At 36.5% G+C, this 18,028-nt stretch overlaps 3 protein-coding genes across 3 annotated transcripts in view; 1 reads left to right on the top strand and 2 right to left on the bottom strand.

Moving 5' to 3' along the window:
• The window catches only part of LOC106132737 (protein FAM91A1), a 35,323-nt gene extending 32,602 nt beyond the window's left edge, over nucleotides 1-2,721 (bottom strand). The window contains exons 1-4 of the mRNA XM_013332253.2: nucleotides 2,481-2,721; nucleotides 2,231-2,315; nucleotides 1,555-1,662; nucleotides 676-777 (exon numbers count right to left, since the gene is read on the bottom strand). Coding sequence (XP_013187707.2) covers nucleotides 676-777; nucleotides 1,555-1,662; nucleotides 2,231-2,315; nucleotides 2,481-2,552 — 367 coding nt within the window. The 5' untranslated portion in view covers nucleotides 2,553-2,721. The remainder of the gene's footprint in view (nucleotides 1-675; nucleotides 778-1,554; nucleotides 1,663-2,230; nucleotides 2,316-2,480) is intronic.
• A 622-nt stretch (nucleotides 2,722-3,343) lies between these two features.
• LOC106132603 (ATP-dependent (S)-NAD(P)H-hydrate dehydratase) lies at nucleotides 3,344-5,037 on the bottom strand. The gene is made up of 2 exons (XM_013332052.2): nucleotides 4,674-5,037; nucleotides 3,344-4,118 (listed from the first exon to the last, which is right to left on the bottom strand). The coding sequence occupies exons 1-2, from the start codon at nucleotides 4,923-4,925 to the stop codon at nucleotides 3,372-3,374; spliced, it is 999 nt and encodes a 332-aa protein (XP_013187506.2). The 5' UTR covers nucleotides 4,926-5,037; the 3' UTR covers nucleotides 3,344-3,371.
• A 427-nt stretch (nucleotides 5,038-5,464) lies between these two features.
• On the top strand, nucleotides 5,465-17,938 carry LOC106132518 (muskelin). Its single transcript, XM_013331963.2, has 14 exons — nucleotides 5,465-5,639; nucleotides 5,909-6,121; nucleotides 6,335-6,536; nucleotides 6,831-7,023; nucleotides 7,506-7,687; nucleotides 8,215-8,299; nucleotides 9,459-9,685; nucleotides 10,125-10,288; nucleotides 11,204-11,351; nucleotides 12,809-12,997; nucleotides 13,947-14,105; nucleotides 14,384-14,623; nucleotides 14,862-15,023; nucleotides 15,321-17,938. Exons 1-14 carry the CDS (start codon nucleotides 5,560-5,562, stop codon nucleotides 15,543-15,545), a joined length of 2,469 nt encoding a protein of 822 aa, XP_013187417.2. The 5' UTR covers nucleotides 5,465-5,559; the 3' UTR covers nucleotides 15,546-17,938.
• The last annotated feature ends 90 nt before the right edge of the window (nucleotides 17,939-18,028 follow it).

Raw genomic sequence — 18,028 nt, 5'->3', positions numbered from 1 at the left:
GACCGGGATTCGAACCCGGGACCTCCGGTGTCACAGACAAGCGTACTACCGCTGAACCACAGAGGCCGTCTATATTATATCTAAACTAGCTGCGCCCCGGGGAGAATTTCGCGATAGAAAGTACTTATTATAATATTACTACCGGACCCGACAGACTTCGTTCTGTCAAAAATATTTGTAATGTATATTTTTTTGTTCTTACCTTTTTTATAATTGGGGAAAAAATTTTGCTGAACAGAACGGTGACCCTGGTGACAGGGCGCGTCCTTTATACAAAAGCAACAAAGCTCGAATTGACTCTATGTTTTAGTTAGAAAACGTTTTATAGAAAAAAGAAAAGGGCTGTTTTATAAAAAAAATTAGCCATATTGGTCCAGTCTTTGTTGACTTATGCGCTTACCAACAAAATTTGCGATTCATTTTTATATTACAGATTTCAGATCTCTGTCTGGTCTGGGCCAAATATCATTAACATCCATCAAGAAGATTTAGCATGAAAGATAACATCCACACATCTCTTATATAATAGTTGTTGCAAAATTACAGATTGGGCCAGACCCAAAGTAATTTTGAAACATTTCGTTATGGGATGCCAACTCAATGTTACTATAATTTATTAATAAAACTTGATTAGATTAAATCTACAAGACAAATAAAAAAGGTGTACAAACTTACAATCGGCGGCGGTGAAGTTAGGCATGGTATCATAACTCTTCTCCATTTCAATGAGAAGTGCAACCACTTCCACATAATAAATATATGGTGTTATCCTGAGACCTGAAATATTAAGTGTTACATAATTAATTTGTGTTTGTTTCTATCAGGAAAAGAATATAACTTTAAAATTATGATGGGCTCTTGATTATTGTCATATGATTTTTACTAATTATGCCTCTAACAATGACAAGTACAAGGCAAGACTTCTAAAGCATCCATAATGAACTTGCAGGGCAGCTGACAATCCCAAAAAATATAAACTCCCAGAGATTAAGAAAGCAACATGATATATTCAATGATGATAGTCAGCATATATGGACTGACAACACAAACAAAGACTGTAATCCACTGGGAGTAGCACCCTATACTCATATTTCCACCATCCCATCTGCTTATAGTCAAAAGGATTGTATAATTTACTGAGAAAAGAAAAAACTAATTCTGACTACTACTGGTGAATTTGTTTTTGTAATAAAGTGGTATAAATTCTACATATATATGTACATTATATGTATATAATTAAATCAGTATCTCTGACAGGGGAGACAGAGCCACAAGTCTTAAAAAAACTAAAAGGTAGCATTCACCTGTATGGATAGGATTTAGATTCAAATAGAGACGCGTTGCTAACCAATTGTCAAAAAAGAAACCCAAGATAAAAAGGCTTATCCATTGATTTGACTACTACGGGAAGAGACACAGCTGGCAGACACTATGTTTTTTTTTTCACAACCACAAAGTTTTATTCAAATATAGTTATTATTTTGACAAATATATTTTTCTGCTGATAAATTATGAAAATAGATTTATTAAAAGCAACAATTAATATTGAATTACCTTTAACAATCATGTCAGCTAAGTGATAGGGATACAACATAAGCCTCTGTATGCTGGTCTGCACCAGGGTTTCATAATACTTCCTTTCATCTTTTCGAATGGTTCTCACTAAAAACAACAACATGGTAAAAAATTATAAAATCAATAATGCTAATGCTTAACTGCTCACTCTTCTTGGACACAAATTCAACAGACCTCTGAGATCAGGATTAGTATGCAAAATTGGCATTTGATGTAATCAGGAACACAGTAAAATTTTTTTTAATCCACAGATGGGGTATAATTCTCGTACATTTTTCTAGATCAAGTTGTTTTTGTGAACCTTGAAAAGTATGTTTTGGACTTGGGTACTCTATTTTATAAATAGCAAATAAATAATTCAAAGTCAGCCAGGAAAAAACGTTTTCATCATGACCTAACTGGTTTTGAATCTAGGACCAATGGTTCAGACTTTCAGAAACAAGAATCCTACCACAATGGCGAACAATTAGGGAATGACAAATTCAATTTTCTTTACTTTTCTTGCATCATTGTGTATTCCATCTTCAGTAAACGCAAATTAAGTAAAACTTTACATTTTGTAAAATGAATTTGCAAACTTCTATGCTGCTTGCATACATTCAACATTTCAATTAAATTTGATTTTTACATAAATATAATGGGAAGGATCACTTACCAAGACTTCCCCTGAAACGAAGTTGATTTTTAATACTAAATTCGTATATATATCGCTCATACTCTTTTGGGGAATCTCCTAGTAGCTGCAAAAGATTAAGGTAAAACAGTTTTAACAAGTAAATTCACATCTTAATATTATTTACCGATTTTTTTTTATTGTGGTTTGTTGGAGCGTACATCATAATAACTATAATTTGCATTTTTTAAATTCCTATCTATATGTGAGATAGAAAAATAATCTTGTTTACCTTTTTAACAGTAGAAGGCAACTGGGGCCATTGTATTTTTTTCCGAATACATTCCTCAATCTCGTCCTCCATTATTCTAGAGCGTAAATTAACACTTCAAATTTACATGAATGTAGTCAATTATGTTCTTGCATTAAATATATGCTCATTTTAATTCTGTGAAGCGAAAAATTTAAGCAACAATTCACAGTAAATAATTTTTTTCTTCACCCTTAATCCATCTATGAAATGTCAATGTCAAAGTTTTATCTCATATTTTTTTAAATTGCGTTTATTCCCAAACAAACAAGAACTACGACCAAGTCTACGTCGTGAAAAGTTTGTATCAAACATGTGGTTCCTCGGTTCCTCCATGATTCTTTATTATTCTATTATGATTAAAAAGGGTTTAAACAGCTTGGAAATACTATGAAAAAAAGAGTCGTTTTAATCAGAGACGATTACAGCCAGTAGGATGAAATTTTTACCAATATGTTGAGTTTAATAAAATGAATTGACTTTTTTCCGGGCTAAGGTAAGTAAGGTTTTTAATCGAAATAACTCCTATCTGTATAAAAACTATAACATACAAAAAGTTTGGGTAAAGTTACCTACAATCCTAGATAGAGAAAACTATTAAATAGATTTGTCCGAATGTGCAATTTCCACACGATTTTTTCTCTCGACTTATGCGTATCGGTTAGCCGGATAGCAACTAATGAAAGTACAGTCAACGGCAGAGAATGTGGTCTTGGTTTATATGAAATGAGCCCAAAAATAACAATAAATCATAATTTCCAATTTTTATTAAATCTTTATTGGAATTCGTTAAATACAAAAATAGATTAGGATAGGTATGTTTAGTTCAACAACAACTTACTTAATTAGGTATATTATAGGATTTTTTTTATTCTAGTTTAATAAATTGTTAACAGGAAACATACTGTCAAATGCGAAATGTATATAATTCAACATATCTGAAGCAGTTAAACTACGCCCATGCACTTCGAAGGCTTTCGAATTACACTCCCTAGTGAACTTAGCAGCTGCATAAGCAGCGACACTATGTGCAAGATGCACGGATTCGTCGTTTTCACACAATCTAGCCTTCAGAGCCCAGTTGAAGAAAGTTCCCAAAGACCCTGATAAAATGTCACCCTGACCACCAACTCGTCTTCCGGATCCTCCGTTAGATGATGACCAATTCAAAAGAGAATTACAAGTGAAAAGCTTATCTTCTTCTCCTTTTACGAGTACAGACACGTATTCTCCCCAATGATTTAACCAATTACTATTGTTTACTGCTTCTCTCAACATTTTAGCTTCGCGAATATTTGGCGTCAATATTGCTCCAGGGCTAGGGTAATTTTTCAATATAGATAAATTTTTGGATAGAAAATAAAGACCATCAGCATCAACAACTAGGGGCTTAGCTAAATCATTGCAGGTTTTTATAATATCGTTGATCAATTTTGCAGTATTATCCTCTCTTCCCAGACCCGGCCCAATAACTATAACATCCATTTTATTCAACAAGGGGCTGATTTTAGAAACATGGTTTAATGAAAGATAAGGATAAACAATAAGATCTGGACTGTAGGACTTTATGACTGGCGCTGCATTTTCTGTTGTTATAACGAAAACAAGATCAGCTCCAACCTGAAAAAAATGTAGGTAGGTAAATTAAATATAAAGTAGGTATTTTGATGCCTTGATGTTTTTTTTTAATAAAATGAAATCAGAAACACCACATAAACCAACGTGTAAAGTGTGGGCACCCTTACCCTTACCCTACAAGGATACCCTATATGATGAAAAATTATATATACCTAGGTATATGGAAATATAGATTTTTTTTTTATTTATGATTATTTAAATCCTTATCAACCGAAATCATTGCTGATTAAGTTGTTATATTTTTCTGTATCTAATATTTTATTGTCTATACAATAAAGCTTGTTTAACAGAGAGTATAGAATACTATTGTATAGCTACATAATGTAAAAAGTACCTATGTTAATATTAATTAAGTTTAGTTCATAGTTTGTATAAATTATTTAAAAAGACTTTTGTTAAAAACTTAAAATATATTTATTTAATTTTTTAGCTAATAGTTATCCAATTTACATTCTATGACCAGATACTACTTGTAAATAACAAGTAAAGATACGCACCAAAAAAACCATTCAAAAACAATACCATCTTATACCTCACCTTTAATGCAGAAATTGCTGCAAAATATGGGGCCCCAGTATATTCTATAGAACCTCCAATAATTCCTATTTTACCCGCCTCACCTTTAATTTTACCTTTTAGCTCTGGAATGATAGACTTACTGAACTGAGGTAAACTATTCCCAAAAGAGCCGTCTATTTCTGAACATTCTTTCACTAAAACAGCAAAAGCTACATAATTGTAAGAGATCAAGTACCAAATTATATAATTTAAATGGAAATGAATCTTCATTTTTTATTTTTATGAAAATTTAAGAATAGTTTTGCCCTTCTGTATTCTCACACACAAAAATATGCTTCAATACTGTCTATATATACTGAATACTGTTGTTTGTTTAAATTATGTAGGTCTGTCTATCTGATTTGTTTGAGATTAATTTATAGAATGACGTCATGCAATACAATGTGGATGTAATAAAGGTTTTTATTGTATTGTACAACCGCATATCAAGTTGCCCTACATGGAAGTCTATGACAAGGTCATAGAGACGAATTGGTAGTTAATTTGGGCAAGTTGATGTGCTGTTAACTGTACATGTACATGTTTATACGCCTAGTAAAAACTTTTGTTTTACCGATCGAAACATTGATTGAGATTGGGGATCAAAATAAAGAATACCACAACAATATCGCAAAATTTTCTCAGCCGCAAAATACATAGGTTTTAAAACAAATTCGTCGCAAAGATTTATCAGAGAATCTTCGACTAAAAAAAAAGGTTAATTTGTCCATGGTTTTTATTAGGTTTTAATGTCAAATAATAATCTGTGATGTCAACGTCAATTAATTATTTCAGGACAGCCGTTCGGTCTCTGAGGAAATTATATTTAATAATTTGAAAATTAATACAAAATACACATAGTGAAATGGATGAGAAGTATGAAACAGTGAAACTATGTTATACAATACATAAATTTTCTAGCTATTCTGCAAATTTTATACCAGAGTAAGTTAAGTTTTTAATCAAAATAAATCACACGTGAAATTTCTCCCGGTGAATTTTGTAGAATGATAAAAGCCAGAGTACCTACGCACTTCTGTTAGTAAATTTATTTACGTAACAACATTTTATTTATAATAATTTATGCGACCTATCGAAATGCAATTTAATTTTACCTACCACTTTAAAACCAGCCGTAAGTGAATAACTTCTCAGTAAAATCACCGTTTTATTAAAACTTTCTGTCTTATTTTTATTTTGTTTTTTCTTTCTAGGAATATCATGGTGAACAATCCATGGGATCAGCTATCACGTTGGTTTACAGACAGTCCATTGCCTTCACAATATGTCATGCTTAAATTGAAGACTATATCAGTTGTGGAAACTATTAAATTTGGAAAATATGTAAAGGCCCATGTTAGTGATCTTAAAAAGTTCCAAATATTTGGTGGAGTGGATGAAAATAACCTGTCTTTGCTTTTATCTGCGTAAGTATTTTCTAAAATGATCTTGGTCATGATATAGTCTGTGCTTGATTGGTATAGCACCCAGCAAATAAGTATATTTTTTAATTGGACACTGCTGGAATGTGCAGTAGCAGTTTTTCATATAAAGAAATGTGTGTGTTGATACTGAATCAATTGACAGTGCTGTCTTATAGCTGGTAACATCCAATGACTAATATATTTTGCTATTCATAGTGGCCTTAAGAAGGACAGTACCCCAGAAACCTTCAGGTTGCGACACAGAACTACCGAAAGGCTTTACCTTCCTGTCCGTTACTTGAAAATAGTGCCATTACAGTCATGGGGCCCCGCTTACAATTATACTATATGGTACATAGAGATTTTTGGTAAAATACATGAGGAATTCATCAATGATGCAATAGTGACTATTAACTTGGTGAGTTCGAGACTAGAATTATTATAATATATATGTATTTAAATATTGCAAACATTCTAATGATCAACACTAAATAAATACCTACAAATTAAGCTAATAATAATTAATAGAGCCAATTGTAAATCTCAAATAATTAAAATTAATAATCTAGGCCTATCATGATATATTTTTGTTATATAAAATTATATACTTATTACTTTTATACTCAGAAAAAAATGATATGTACTTATATATTATATTTTTGTTTTATAAAATTTAATATTTTTACAATATTTTATCTGTCACTTGAAATAGCGTAAAGAAGAGGAAGCCGTTCGTATCTTGCTAAAGCATCTTCGCAGACGGCGGTACAAAGATGCATTCGAAGCACTTTCACGGGAGAGTGGAGTGAGACTCGAAGGAGACACGCAAGCCAGGCTGTGGAATGCCCTTGTTGAGAATGGAGACTATAAACTGAGTGAGGAAATTATGAAGGAAGCAATTAATGGTGTGTATTTTTATATATATTTCTAGGAATCATGTGGTTCCCGGCACCAATAGAAAAAAGAATAGGCTAACTCCATCTCTTTCCCATGGATGTCGTAAAAGGCAACTAAGGTGTAGAATTTTAAACATGAGATTTTTCTTTTAAGCGATGGGCTAGCAACTATTCGAATCTCCATTCTATCATTAGACTAGCAATCTGTCAGTATTTAAAGTTCCATTATTTACTGTGGATTAGGCGGTAGGTTCTGCCCTGTTCTACCCTGTAAGGGATAAAGACATGATTATATGTCGTGAAGGCCTCTGTGGCACTGTGGTAGTGTGCTTGTCTATGATATGGGTTCGAAACCAGCTCAGGGCATAATGATATTTATTGGCTTGTTAAGTTAGTGTCTTGTAACTCAGTTCTCACATTTACTTCAAAGCTAATTCGATCCGTGTAATTTGTGCCATATACAAATATTTATTTATGTTTGCGTTGCACAGAAGGGGAACTGGATTGGTACATGTCGTGGCAGCCGTACGCCCCGCAGTGGAGGCTGATGTCCCCGTGCTCGGCCGCGGTGGAGGCGCGCCTCAGCTGCGACGCCGCGCAGCCCCCCGCGCCCGCACCCGCCCCCGCGCCCGCCCCCGCCCCCGCGCTCGACCCGCCCGCTGACGAGCAGCCGGTCAGTGCCTTATGCTGGTTTCTCACGACGCTTATAAACCATTTCACGACTTTATGGCGTGTGGTTTTCGGCACAAATAGAAAAAGAATAGGCCAAATACTTATCTTTCCCGTGGATGTCGTAAAAGGCGGCTAAGGGATGGGATTTTAAACTTCCTGTCGCTACTTTGAATCTCAATTCTATATTTAAGCGTAACTCTTATGCGCGTTCCCTTGAGAACTTCCAAAAATTAAGTTTGCATGCCTCTGTGTCGAATGTCATCAAAACCGGTTTAGTAGTTTAGGCGTGAAAGCGTAATATTTTACATTTATGTTAATACTAGCTGTGCCCGCGAATTCGTCCGTGTAGAATAGTTATTTTGAGCATCGTTAAAGCCTAAAGCTTTCCTCGATAAATGGTCTATTCAACGCAGATAGAATTTTTCAATTCGAACCAGGAGTTCTTGAGATTAGCGCGTTCAAACAAACAACTCAGCTTTATAATATTATTGTACATAAATGTGTAATGTTTGTAACGACATTGCGCAGGAGGACTGCGCCGGCGCTGAGTGCTCGTCGTACAGCAAGCCCGGCCCGCGCGGCGGACACCAGTTGGTAGTGGACTCTACCACAGGTAATTAATTAATACCAACCAATATTATAAGTGCGAAAGTATAGGGGAAGACCGAAAAAGAGATGGATGGACGGCGTAAAGGATAGTATGAGGAGAAAGGGAGTGACCAGTGAGATGGCAATTGACAGAAGTAATTGGAAAAAACTAACATACTGTGCCGACCCCACGTAGAAAGTGGGAAAAGGTAACGACGAAGAAGAAGATTATAAGTGCGAAAGTAAGTTTCTTTGTTACCTCTTCATGTTAATAATATAGTGCCGTGTGGTTCCCGGCACCAATACAAAAAAGAATAGGACCACTCCATCTCTTTCCCGTGGACGTCGTAAAAGGCGACTAAGGGATAGGCTTGAAAATTTGGGTTTCTTCTTTCGGCGATGGGCTAGCAACCTGTCACTAGTTGAATCTCAATTCTATGGTTAAGCCAAATAGCTGTATGTGGCCATTCAGGCTTTTCAAGACTGTTGGCTCTGTCTACCCCGCAAGGGATATAGACGTGGCCATATGTATGTATGTATGTATGCAATATTATAAATGCGAAAGTAAGTTTCTTTGTTACCTCTTCATGGGTTATCTACTGAATTTACTTGATATAATCTTCTTAAATGTATAATTAAGATTCTAGAAAAGGACAGAGGTTTATCCCGGTAAAAACTATAGTTCCCGTGGTATTTGCGAGAAACATGCTTTTAAGGTGGCGCTAAATTCATCGCTTTTTGTCAGTGGTGCTAATTACGCCGTTTTTTTTTTGTAGATGACTGGCGTTGATGTGATTATATATGTATGAATAGGAGTAGAAAGTCTACTAAGTAAGTCACAACTCGCCAGCGTAATAACAAATAATGCACAATCGAGTGTAAACTATTTTAAGTTGTGCCAAGTTGAATTTCCATTTTGCGGTATTAGGTACCACTTAAATAAAAGATTGATTTTGTTTAAGAAACATAACATCTTATGACAATAATAGTACGTAACGTACCTGCGCAGACGCTGCCATATTATTATTACATGGAATTGTAATTTGAAACATATCAAAAGTTCACATATTACAATCTGTATGGTACAATTATAAATATATATCTTGTGTTTAGAGGACTTAATGCTAAACACAAGATATATATTCAACTAATATAAAAAAATAAAAAAAAAAAATCCCTTATAGGTACACTCTACTTATTCGGAGGCTGGAATGGCACAGAAGACCTAGACGACCTATGGTGTTTCAACATGGACACCGAACGTTGGACCTTGCTGTGCGCCCACAGCGAGCAGGCCAACGGGCCAACGCCCCGTTCCTGTCACAAAATGGTGTTTGATCCCGTCAAACGGAGACTTTACACTCTAGGGAGGTATTTGGACAATGCTCAGAGAGTAGCAGCTAATATGAATGTGAGTTTGAAATCTAATCTTTATGTATATCCATTTCTACAATAATATTATAAATGTGAAAATGAGTTTGTTTGTTTGTTTGTTACCTCTGCACAGTTAAACCAATGAACCGATCTTCATGAAATCTGTTTGTAATCTTCCTAATATTATAAATGGCAAAATTTTTGAATATGTATGTACGGATGTTTGTTACTCTTTCAAGCAAATACTACTGAATCTGAATAAAGAAGATGAAGACCCAGAAAACATATAGGCATTTCTATCCCCGGAGTTCCCGCGGGATTAATAACCCTACCATGCGGACGAAGTCGCGGGCGGCCTTTAAAGTCGAATATTTTCCTGAATCTCAATTCCATATTACACATAAGCCATATATCTGATCAGTATTTTCAAGACTGTTGGCTCTGACTACCCCACTTTATACGGACGTGATTTCCAGAGCGACCTGTACATGTACGACATAAGCACGAACACCTGGAGCGTCGTGTGCGACAACACGGCGCTGTCGGGCGGGCCGCGGCTCGTGTTCGACCACCAGATGTGCATAGACCCCGACACGCAGACCATATACGTGTTCGGCGGCCGAGTGCTGCCGGCTAACACGTGAGTTTATACTTGTGTCGATTATAGTAAAAAAAAAAAATACAACATTCGATTCATAAACGCATTGAGGTGATGTGACCTCGATGCGTTTTTGAATTGAATTTTGAATTTTAATTTTTTTTTTTTTTTTTGTTTCGTGTTGAGAACTGTTGTCAAAAAATCGATGTAAGTATTTCCGCCATATCGATTTTTGGCAAATTAGAAGCCAATAAATGTGTTTTGTGGAATTTCTGTATGTGAGTCTGTATATATGTATGTATGTTACTCGCCTCACGCAAAAACTATTTGCTCCGATATGAATGCGGTTTTCTATAGACTATGATTTTAAACACCAACCAAGACCAGTGCCACAGATATTAATTATTATAAATGAGAAAGTAACTCTGTCTATCCGTTACACCGTCACGCATAAACCACTGAACCAATTTTGATAAATTCGAGTTGACTCTGAGGAAAAGCATAAGCTATTTTCTATTGCTGAGAGTAGAAGTTAGAACAGGGTATGAAAGAACGTGGTCTCTCTGAGACTATTGGCTCTGTCTACCCCGCAAGGGATAAATACGTGATTACATATATGTATATACCTATATACGAAAGATTACCTGTTTACTTTTACGGCGAACGAAGCCGCGAGCAACAGCTAGAACATACATACATATGGTCACGTCAACACCCGAAATGACTGAATGGCCACGTTCAGCTATTTGGCTTAATGATAGAATTAAGATTCAAATACTGACAGGGTGCTAACCCATCGCCTAAAAAGAATCCCAAGTTTGTAAGCCTATCCCTTAGTCGCCTTTAATGACATCAATGGGAAAGAGCTGGAGTGGTCCTTTTCTTTTTTGTATTGGTGCCGGGAATCACACGGCACATCATCAACAGCTAGTGCTTTATAAAAATCACACGTTTCAGCGAGGAAGTGGTGTGCCCTCAGTACTCGGGACTGTACGCGTATTACATAGCGACGAACTCGTGGCAACAACTGTTGTCCGACCAGCCGCGCGCCGGCGACCCGCCCGCGCCGCTGCCCAGGGTTTCCCACTCCATGCTGTTCCACCCTGTGAGTGTTGCCACTGTATTAAGGAGTCACAAACGGATAATTCGCTGAATCGAGTAAAGCAGTGTTTTGGTAGTTAGATTGTAGCTTGATTATAAGTTCTTCCTAGTTAAATAGTTTTATTACGGCGGTCGTACTTAAAAATAGGGAAAGAATAAGTAATAATGTAGTAAGAGGTCGTTATCCAGATGTATTTTTATTATAAGTAGAGTTGTTATTTGATTGTTACGAATGAGCAATATCTTTCAAACATACATATAATCACGTCTATATCCCTTGCGGGGTAGACAGGGCCAACAGTCTTGAGGACTGACAGGCCACGGTCAGCTGTTTGGCTTAACGATAGAATTGAGATTCAAATAGTGACAGGTTACTAGCCTGTCGCCTAAAAGAAGTATCCCAAGTTTATAAACATATCCCTCAGTCGCCTTTTACGACATCCATGGGAAAGAGATGGAGTGGTCCTATTCTTTTTTCTTATAGTGCCGGGAACGACACGGCACACACATCACAACTAATATAATATTACATACATGCGAAAGTGAGTTTGTTTGCATGTTTCAAACCTCTTCACGGGTTATGGTCTACTGAATTTATCTTTTTGAAATATCACGTATATATAATTAAGCGTCTGGAGAACGATAAAGAATACCTTTCATCCCAGTAAAAGTTATACTTCCCTTGGGATTTGCAAAATTCCTGTATTCTTTTGACGGTCGCCCTAAATTCGTCACTATTTATATAGATGTCGTTAAATTCGTCGCTTTTGAAGATGGCGCTTGCTTGCGATAGGCGAAACTGCGGGTGAAAGCTAGTATTTATATATACAGGGCGTATTACAATGTGAGCACCAAAATAAACTCGTAACTTGTAAAGAGATTCTTACTCAAAGATTCTATATCTTATAATTACTAGTTGTTAGCCGTGAATTTAGACTTCCCAGATACATAATTTTTTTTTGCAAAATAGGAATATCTGAAACTACTTTACCGATATTGATGCCCTACGAACTTAAAAATTCTATTGACAGACCAACCGTTCAAAAGTTATCGCGCTACAAACATATACAAAAATGATTGAATAATTTTCGTCCAAAGGCGATAGGCCTCGCTCACTTCGCTCGTTCTTTCTATTATAGATACTTAAACAATGTTAAATTGAAGAATGAAACTTTAACCATTTACTATAACTCTGTGGCTCAGCGGTAGTACGCTTGTCTGTGACACCGGAGGTCCCGGGTTCGAATCCCGGTCAGGGCATGATGAGAAAAGAACTTTTTCTGATTGGCCTGGGTCTTGGATGTTTATCTATATAAGTATTTATTATAAAATATAGTATCGTTGAGTTAGTATCTCGTAACACAAGTTTCGAACTTACTTCGAGGCTAACTCAATCAGTGTAATTTGTCCCGTATATATTTATTATTTATAACTATTGTTTAACTATTTATACTTTACCAGATCCAACGCCGGCTGTACATGTTCGCCGGGCAGCGGAACAAGGAACACCTGCTGGACATCTGGTGGTGGGACGTGTCCGACAACTCGTGCCGAGCTCTGTGCTCCGCGACCACGTGCCCGCCGCCCGCCGCCGGCTTCACGCAGAGGGCGACACTGGACCCCGACACCGACGAGATGTTTGTGTTGTCTGTGAGTCTGTTTGTCTGTGTATATATGTATGTAGATCCACATGCCGTGTGGTTCCCGGCACCAATACCAAGAAAGAAAGAAGAAAAGAACCACTCCATCTCTTTCCCATGGATGTCGTAAAAGGCGACTGAGGGATAGGCTTACAAACTTGGGATTCTTATTTTTAGGCGATGGGCCAGCAACCTGTCACTATTTGAATCTCAATTCTATCATTAAGCCAAATAGCTGAACGTGGCCATTCAGTCTTTTCAATGACTGTTGGCTCTGTCTACCCCGCAAGGGATATGGACGTGACCATATGTATATGTATGTATGTATGTAGATCCACAAGTGTCAGTTCCAAGGCGCCTCGTAAAAAAATACGCTACCGTTCGGTCGTTCCTTTCGCGCTTCATTTATCTATCATTCCTAGTTTAGGCAGAAGAGAGGCGTGCGAGTCAAACAAGCGTGAATTGAAGACTGGTTTATTAGGATCCCAAAACATATACATGACATATCTATAATTACGTCTTACAATATAGTACACTACCGACGACCGAGTACTTTCAACGGTCTGAGTAATTTCAACGTTCGACCACTGACTCCCTAAAAGTTTATATTGGTATTAGAGCCTGTGACTACGCCTGCATAAAACGAAAATTTGTTAAAATTAGGCATGTAAGTTCCTTGCCAGTGTATGTGATTTAGGGGTGCAATAAGAGAGAATTTCCTAAAATTCTTCCGGTAACGGATATTAACGGAATTATTCGAATAGTATAGGTATACTAGCGACCCGCCCCGTCTTATATCTTCCTCTTGAATCACTCCATCCATTACAAAAACCGCATCAAAATTCATTATGTAGTTTTTAAGATCGCTGCATACAGATATAGGGATAGACGCGGGAAGCTACTTTGCTTTATACTATGTATAGTGATAGATTAATTCAATGTCGTTGTATCTATTGCAGGGCATGAGCAAAGAGAAAGACAAGCGCGTGTACAACACCCTGTGGGTGTTCTCACTGAGGCGGTTGACGTGGACGTGCGTGTACCGCAACGACTGCGTGTCGGCGACCGAGCCGCGCCCCAGGTTCGCGCACCAGCTCGTCTATGACTCTGTCAGGAAGGTATGTATGCAGAAGTGTAAATATAGAGGCTAATATCAATTTTACCACGCATTTTTCACAACATAACCTAAGTGAGACTTCCCAAAAAGGGGATATTGTCATGTAATTTTTTTGTAAAATTCGTTCTTTTTCTGCGCTAGTGATAGTTAGGCAAGTGATTAGTTAGATTTGTATTAGAGATCATACTTTGGTCTTATATATGTATATTTTGCTGTAGTGTAGTAATTTAAAAATGACATGCACGTTTTAAGAATTAATTCAGCTATTGTTATCTACAGATCCATTACCTATTCGGCGGCAACCCGGGCAACCAGATCGCCAGATCGACTCGCCTGGACGACCTGTGGGCCTTGCGCCTGAGCCGCGTGTCGGCGCCCGAGATCTGGCGCAGCACGCGGGCGCAGCTGCGGGAGGCCTGCTACCGCGAGATGGCCGCAGACCGCAACACGGCCGCCAGAGCCCTGGATTATCTGAGACACGATTTGGCTGAAGTTTTGGACCTAAATGATCGTGAACAGGTGCGTATTACATTCGGTATTTTTTTGCCATTGATGTTCCACAAATCCTGCATTCTTCCTATTTCTAGACTTCTAATAAATTATTATTTATTTCTCCATCGAACGTCCTGAAACCATTCGGCCATCTTTTCCTCGGATTTTTTTCTGTACTCTGCCTGTAGAAATTTAATCGCTGGCTATTTTTATTTGACACCAAGACATCAGTTATACAAATGTAAGACAGAGCGTCGGTCTCCAGATGGTCCGGTTCCACAAGCTGGCGACGGCGCTGTTCGAGTGGCCGGGCGAGTGCGCGGCGGCGCGCGCGGCGGCCGGCCTGAGCGCGCGCCGCGTGCGCTGGCTGCGCGCGCGCACGCCCGCCGCGCCCGCGCGCCACGACCTGGCGCACGCGCTGCACGCGGTAACGACATGCTTTTATTTCATATGCCTTGCGAGGTAGACAGAGCCAACTGTCTCTAAAAGACCTCGGACACGTTCAGTTGTTTATTTACATTACTAAAGCTCAAAATATTTCATACCCAACCAATTTTGACACTATAATTCAACATATCTTATAGCAACTACTAAACTAAACATGTAGTGCTATAGATAAATCATATAGGCAACAAACATTTTGGACAACAGATTCATCTCAATTCCGTTATACCTGAAAAAAAATAACTATCCTTTCTTTAAAAAAATTGCAAAAATAATTTAGGTGCTCGGAGCGGAGGACTCCTACCCCGAGCCGCCCGTCCCGTTCGAGGAAGTTTCCCCGCCCGCCCCCGACACGTGGGACGTGGGCGAGGACGCGGACGCGCCCCCCGCCGCCGATAGCTACGCCCGCGCCACGCGGATACAGCTCTACGACAAACTGTGCGCCTACTTCAGGCCCAGCACTGTGCCGCCGAAGGCAGACGTCATGGCCCTGGTGAACTTGTGAGATTCGAATTTCGAATACTTCGGTATTGTGGGCTAGGTATTTTTTTTATTGCCAGCCTGATACGACACTTTTATATAGGAAAAGGACTATTATAAAAAGAAAATTAATATCTGAAATGTGAATATAATATATTTAACTAATTACTAGTTTAATGCCAAAACTTCAAAGACTATTTAACCGCACTATATGTTAATCCGCCTTTTTCTATTGTTACCAAGGCTGCGAAGTATACTTAGCCCGTCACGCTTAAGCCACCCAGTTGAGGACTATCTTCTTGTACAAATATTTTGTTAACTTTACTCTTTGAACTCGTGAAGTATTTTCTCACGTTTTAACTAATAATTATCGCGACTACCCTCCATTAGTCTAAATAACCGTAGTTTGTGAGTTGACGATATCAAACACTAGGTATGTGGCCATTTTGCTTATAAAATATTAAATTACAATAATGGAACTCTTTTGTATTAGAGATCATACTTTGGTCTTATATATATTTTGCTGTAGTGTAGTGATTTAAAAATGACATGCACGTAATATTTAATTGTAAATAAATATTGGTACGAAACTCTTAATTGGCACATTGTAGAAATTATTAATTCTTTAAAATTGTTGAAATTTGTTATATTTTTTGTGGCTTTTTACATAATCACTTAACGCTCAAATTGTAAATTATAAAGATTAGGTTAAGGCATCTGTGTTCGAAATTCGAGAGAACGATTAAATGTTATTATCAATATTAAATAAATTAATTACAAATAATTGTGTTTCTTAAAATATTGTCAAAAAAAAACGTTCTTCATGGATTTCTTGATCGGAATGATGATTTCCTATTTATAATGTTGGACACTATACTCTGTCGTCATTCTACTTGTATACGTGTTTTTAATATTGCTGTTTACCATATTCATTAAATTATCAATTAAATATACTTACGTACATAATAAATAAAAATATATCGTGTTTTAATATATGTAGATGGCTGTATTCTAGTTTAGATAAAATTATCCATTTATTCAATTTCTTGATGATAATACCACTGCCGTTTACAAACTAACCACTATACGTAAAAAACTAAGTATTATGTTATTTTTATAAGAAAAACATGAACATTTAGCTGACGTTAATACTTGTACAATTTACCTTGTTGCTTTTACTGATAACGTTATTATAAATATTTTATTTCTTAATCTCTATATAAACTCTTAAATCGTAATAAATTTAAAATTGTATTGAGATTAGAATTGATAATTTTGGAAGCGGTAAGATTTACATTACTCTTAGTGTTTTTCAAAAGCCAGATAAAATACATTCGATAACCAAATTGCTATGGAGCCAAAAACATAGGTGTCATAAATAGCGACATTTTCGCTGCTACCCTCATTTTGTTTGTAGTCGTATTGCAATATATCTTTCGGATACATTATACTGTCTATTGAAAAACTAGCCCTAAGAAGACTATAGAAATACAAGTATAAGTTCGTCTACTAGAGAAGCTAGGTCTTGTAGTTGTGTAGTATTTATATTAATTGACTATGTAGTTCTTAGCTATTCATTAATAAATTTTATTATTATTATTCATTGTATGTAACAGATTTCAATAACATATTGCCGTAATTTATTTGCATACATTAAAATATATTACATTGGTTTTTTTTTGGAATATAAGTGTTTTAATTAAATTTAATGATATTTTTAATACTTTAAAAAACTGATTAAGGTTTATTTTGTTAAGTTTTGGAAATGAAAGCAAGCATTAAATGCTTATAAAGTAATTTGATGTGATTCAAAAGGATGGCTGTAACTGTAGTTTATTTAGTTTACGGTCAGGACTAGGTTTTTTGGATTGTTAAAATAATTCATAATTGTTATTTGCATTTTACTAAAATATAAAGACTGGGCAATGATATTAGCGCAATAATTAATTCTATTTCGCTCACCATAATTTTAAGAGTGGAAAGTTTCATGCGGTATTTCACTGAGAAATACCGTATATTGAGACAGCACATGTTGCGCGTCATTGTTGCCCAATATATTTCGAATACACGTTAGAGAAATGTGTTTTGCAATATGTATTTGACGCTTGGTAAGCCTCTTCGTTTACCTTCAGACTGTGATACGATATTATAGTCAATAGTGTTAATGATAACTATTTTACTTTGGAATCTCTTTTTCCCGGGTAATGTAAGTACCTACGACTGATCTCGTAAAAGCATAGACGGAAAGTTTGTTGCACTTTATTAATGTAGTGGCATGATTCTGTCTGCTTCCTTATGAGGTAGTATACTTTGTAAATATTCAAGTCTACAGTAGGTATAAGATTTATAGTATATTTTATTGACTTCGTGACACATACCTACGTAATGTATTATCAGTCTGTATGAATATAAATTATTTATCAAAATAACAATCTTTTATTTGTATCCCTTATGTTAATTCTAAATTTAGACTCGTTATATATTATCAACCAAAATTGTATTATGAAT

This window comes from Amyelois transitella, chromosome 19 (genome assembly GCF_032362555.1).
Source record: "Amyelois transitella isolate CPQ chromosome 19, ilAmyTran1.1, whole genome shotgun sequence".
In the NCBI taxonomy this organism is placed as follows: Eukaryota; Metazoa; Arthropoda; class Insecta; order Lepidoptera; family Pyralidae; genus Amyelois; species Amyelois transitella.
Note: the sequence above shows the minus strand (reverse complement) of the source record. Positions and strands in the feature narration are given on the sequence as shown.

What these genes read in the sequence shown, in the direction of transcription:
- LOC106132603 (XM_013332052.2), bottom strand. Translation starts at nt 4,925, where the DNA reads ATGAAGATTCATTTCCATTTAAATTATATAATTTGGTACTTGATCTCT. An exon ending in CAGCAATTTCTGCATTAAAG is followed by an intron (nt 4,119 to 4,673) that starts GTGAGGTATAAG and finishes CATTTTTTTCAG; the next exon opens with GTTGGAGCTGATCTTGTTTT.
- LOC106132518 (XM_013331963.2), top strand. Translation starts at nt 5,560, where the DNA reads ATGGATGAGAAGTATGAAACAGTGAAACTATGTTATACAATACATAAA. An exon ending in TCTGCAAATTTTATACCAGA is followed by an intron (nt 5,640 to 5,908) that starts GTAAGTTAAGTT and finishes TTTTCTTTCTAG; the next exon opens with GAATATCATGGTGAACAATC. An exon ending in GGTAGTGGACTCTACCACAG is followed by an intron (nt 8,300 to 9,458) that starts GTAATTAATTAA and finishes AATCCCTTATAG; the next exon opens with GTACACTCTACTTATTCGGA.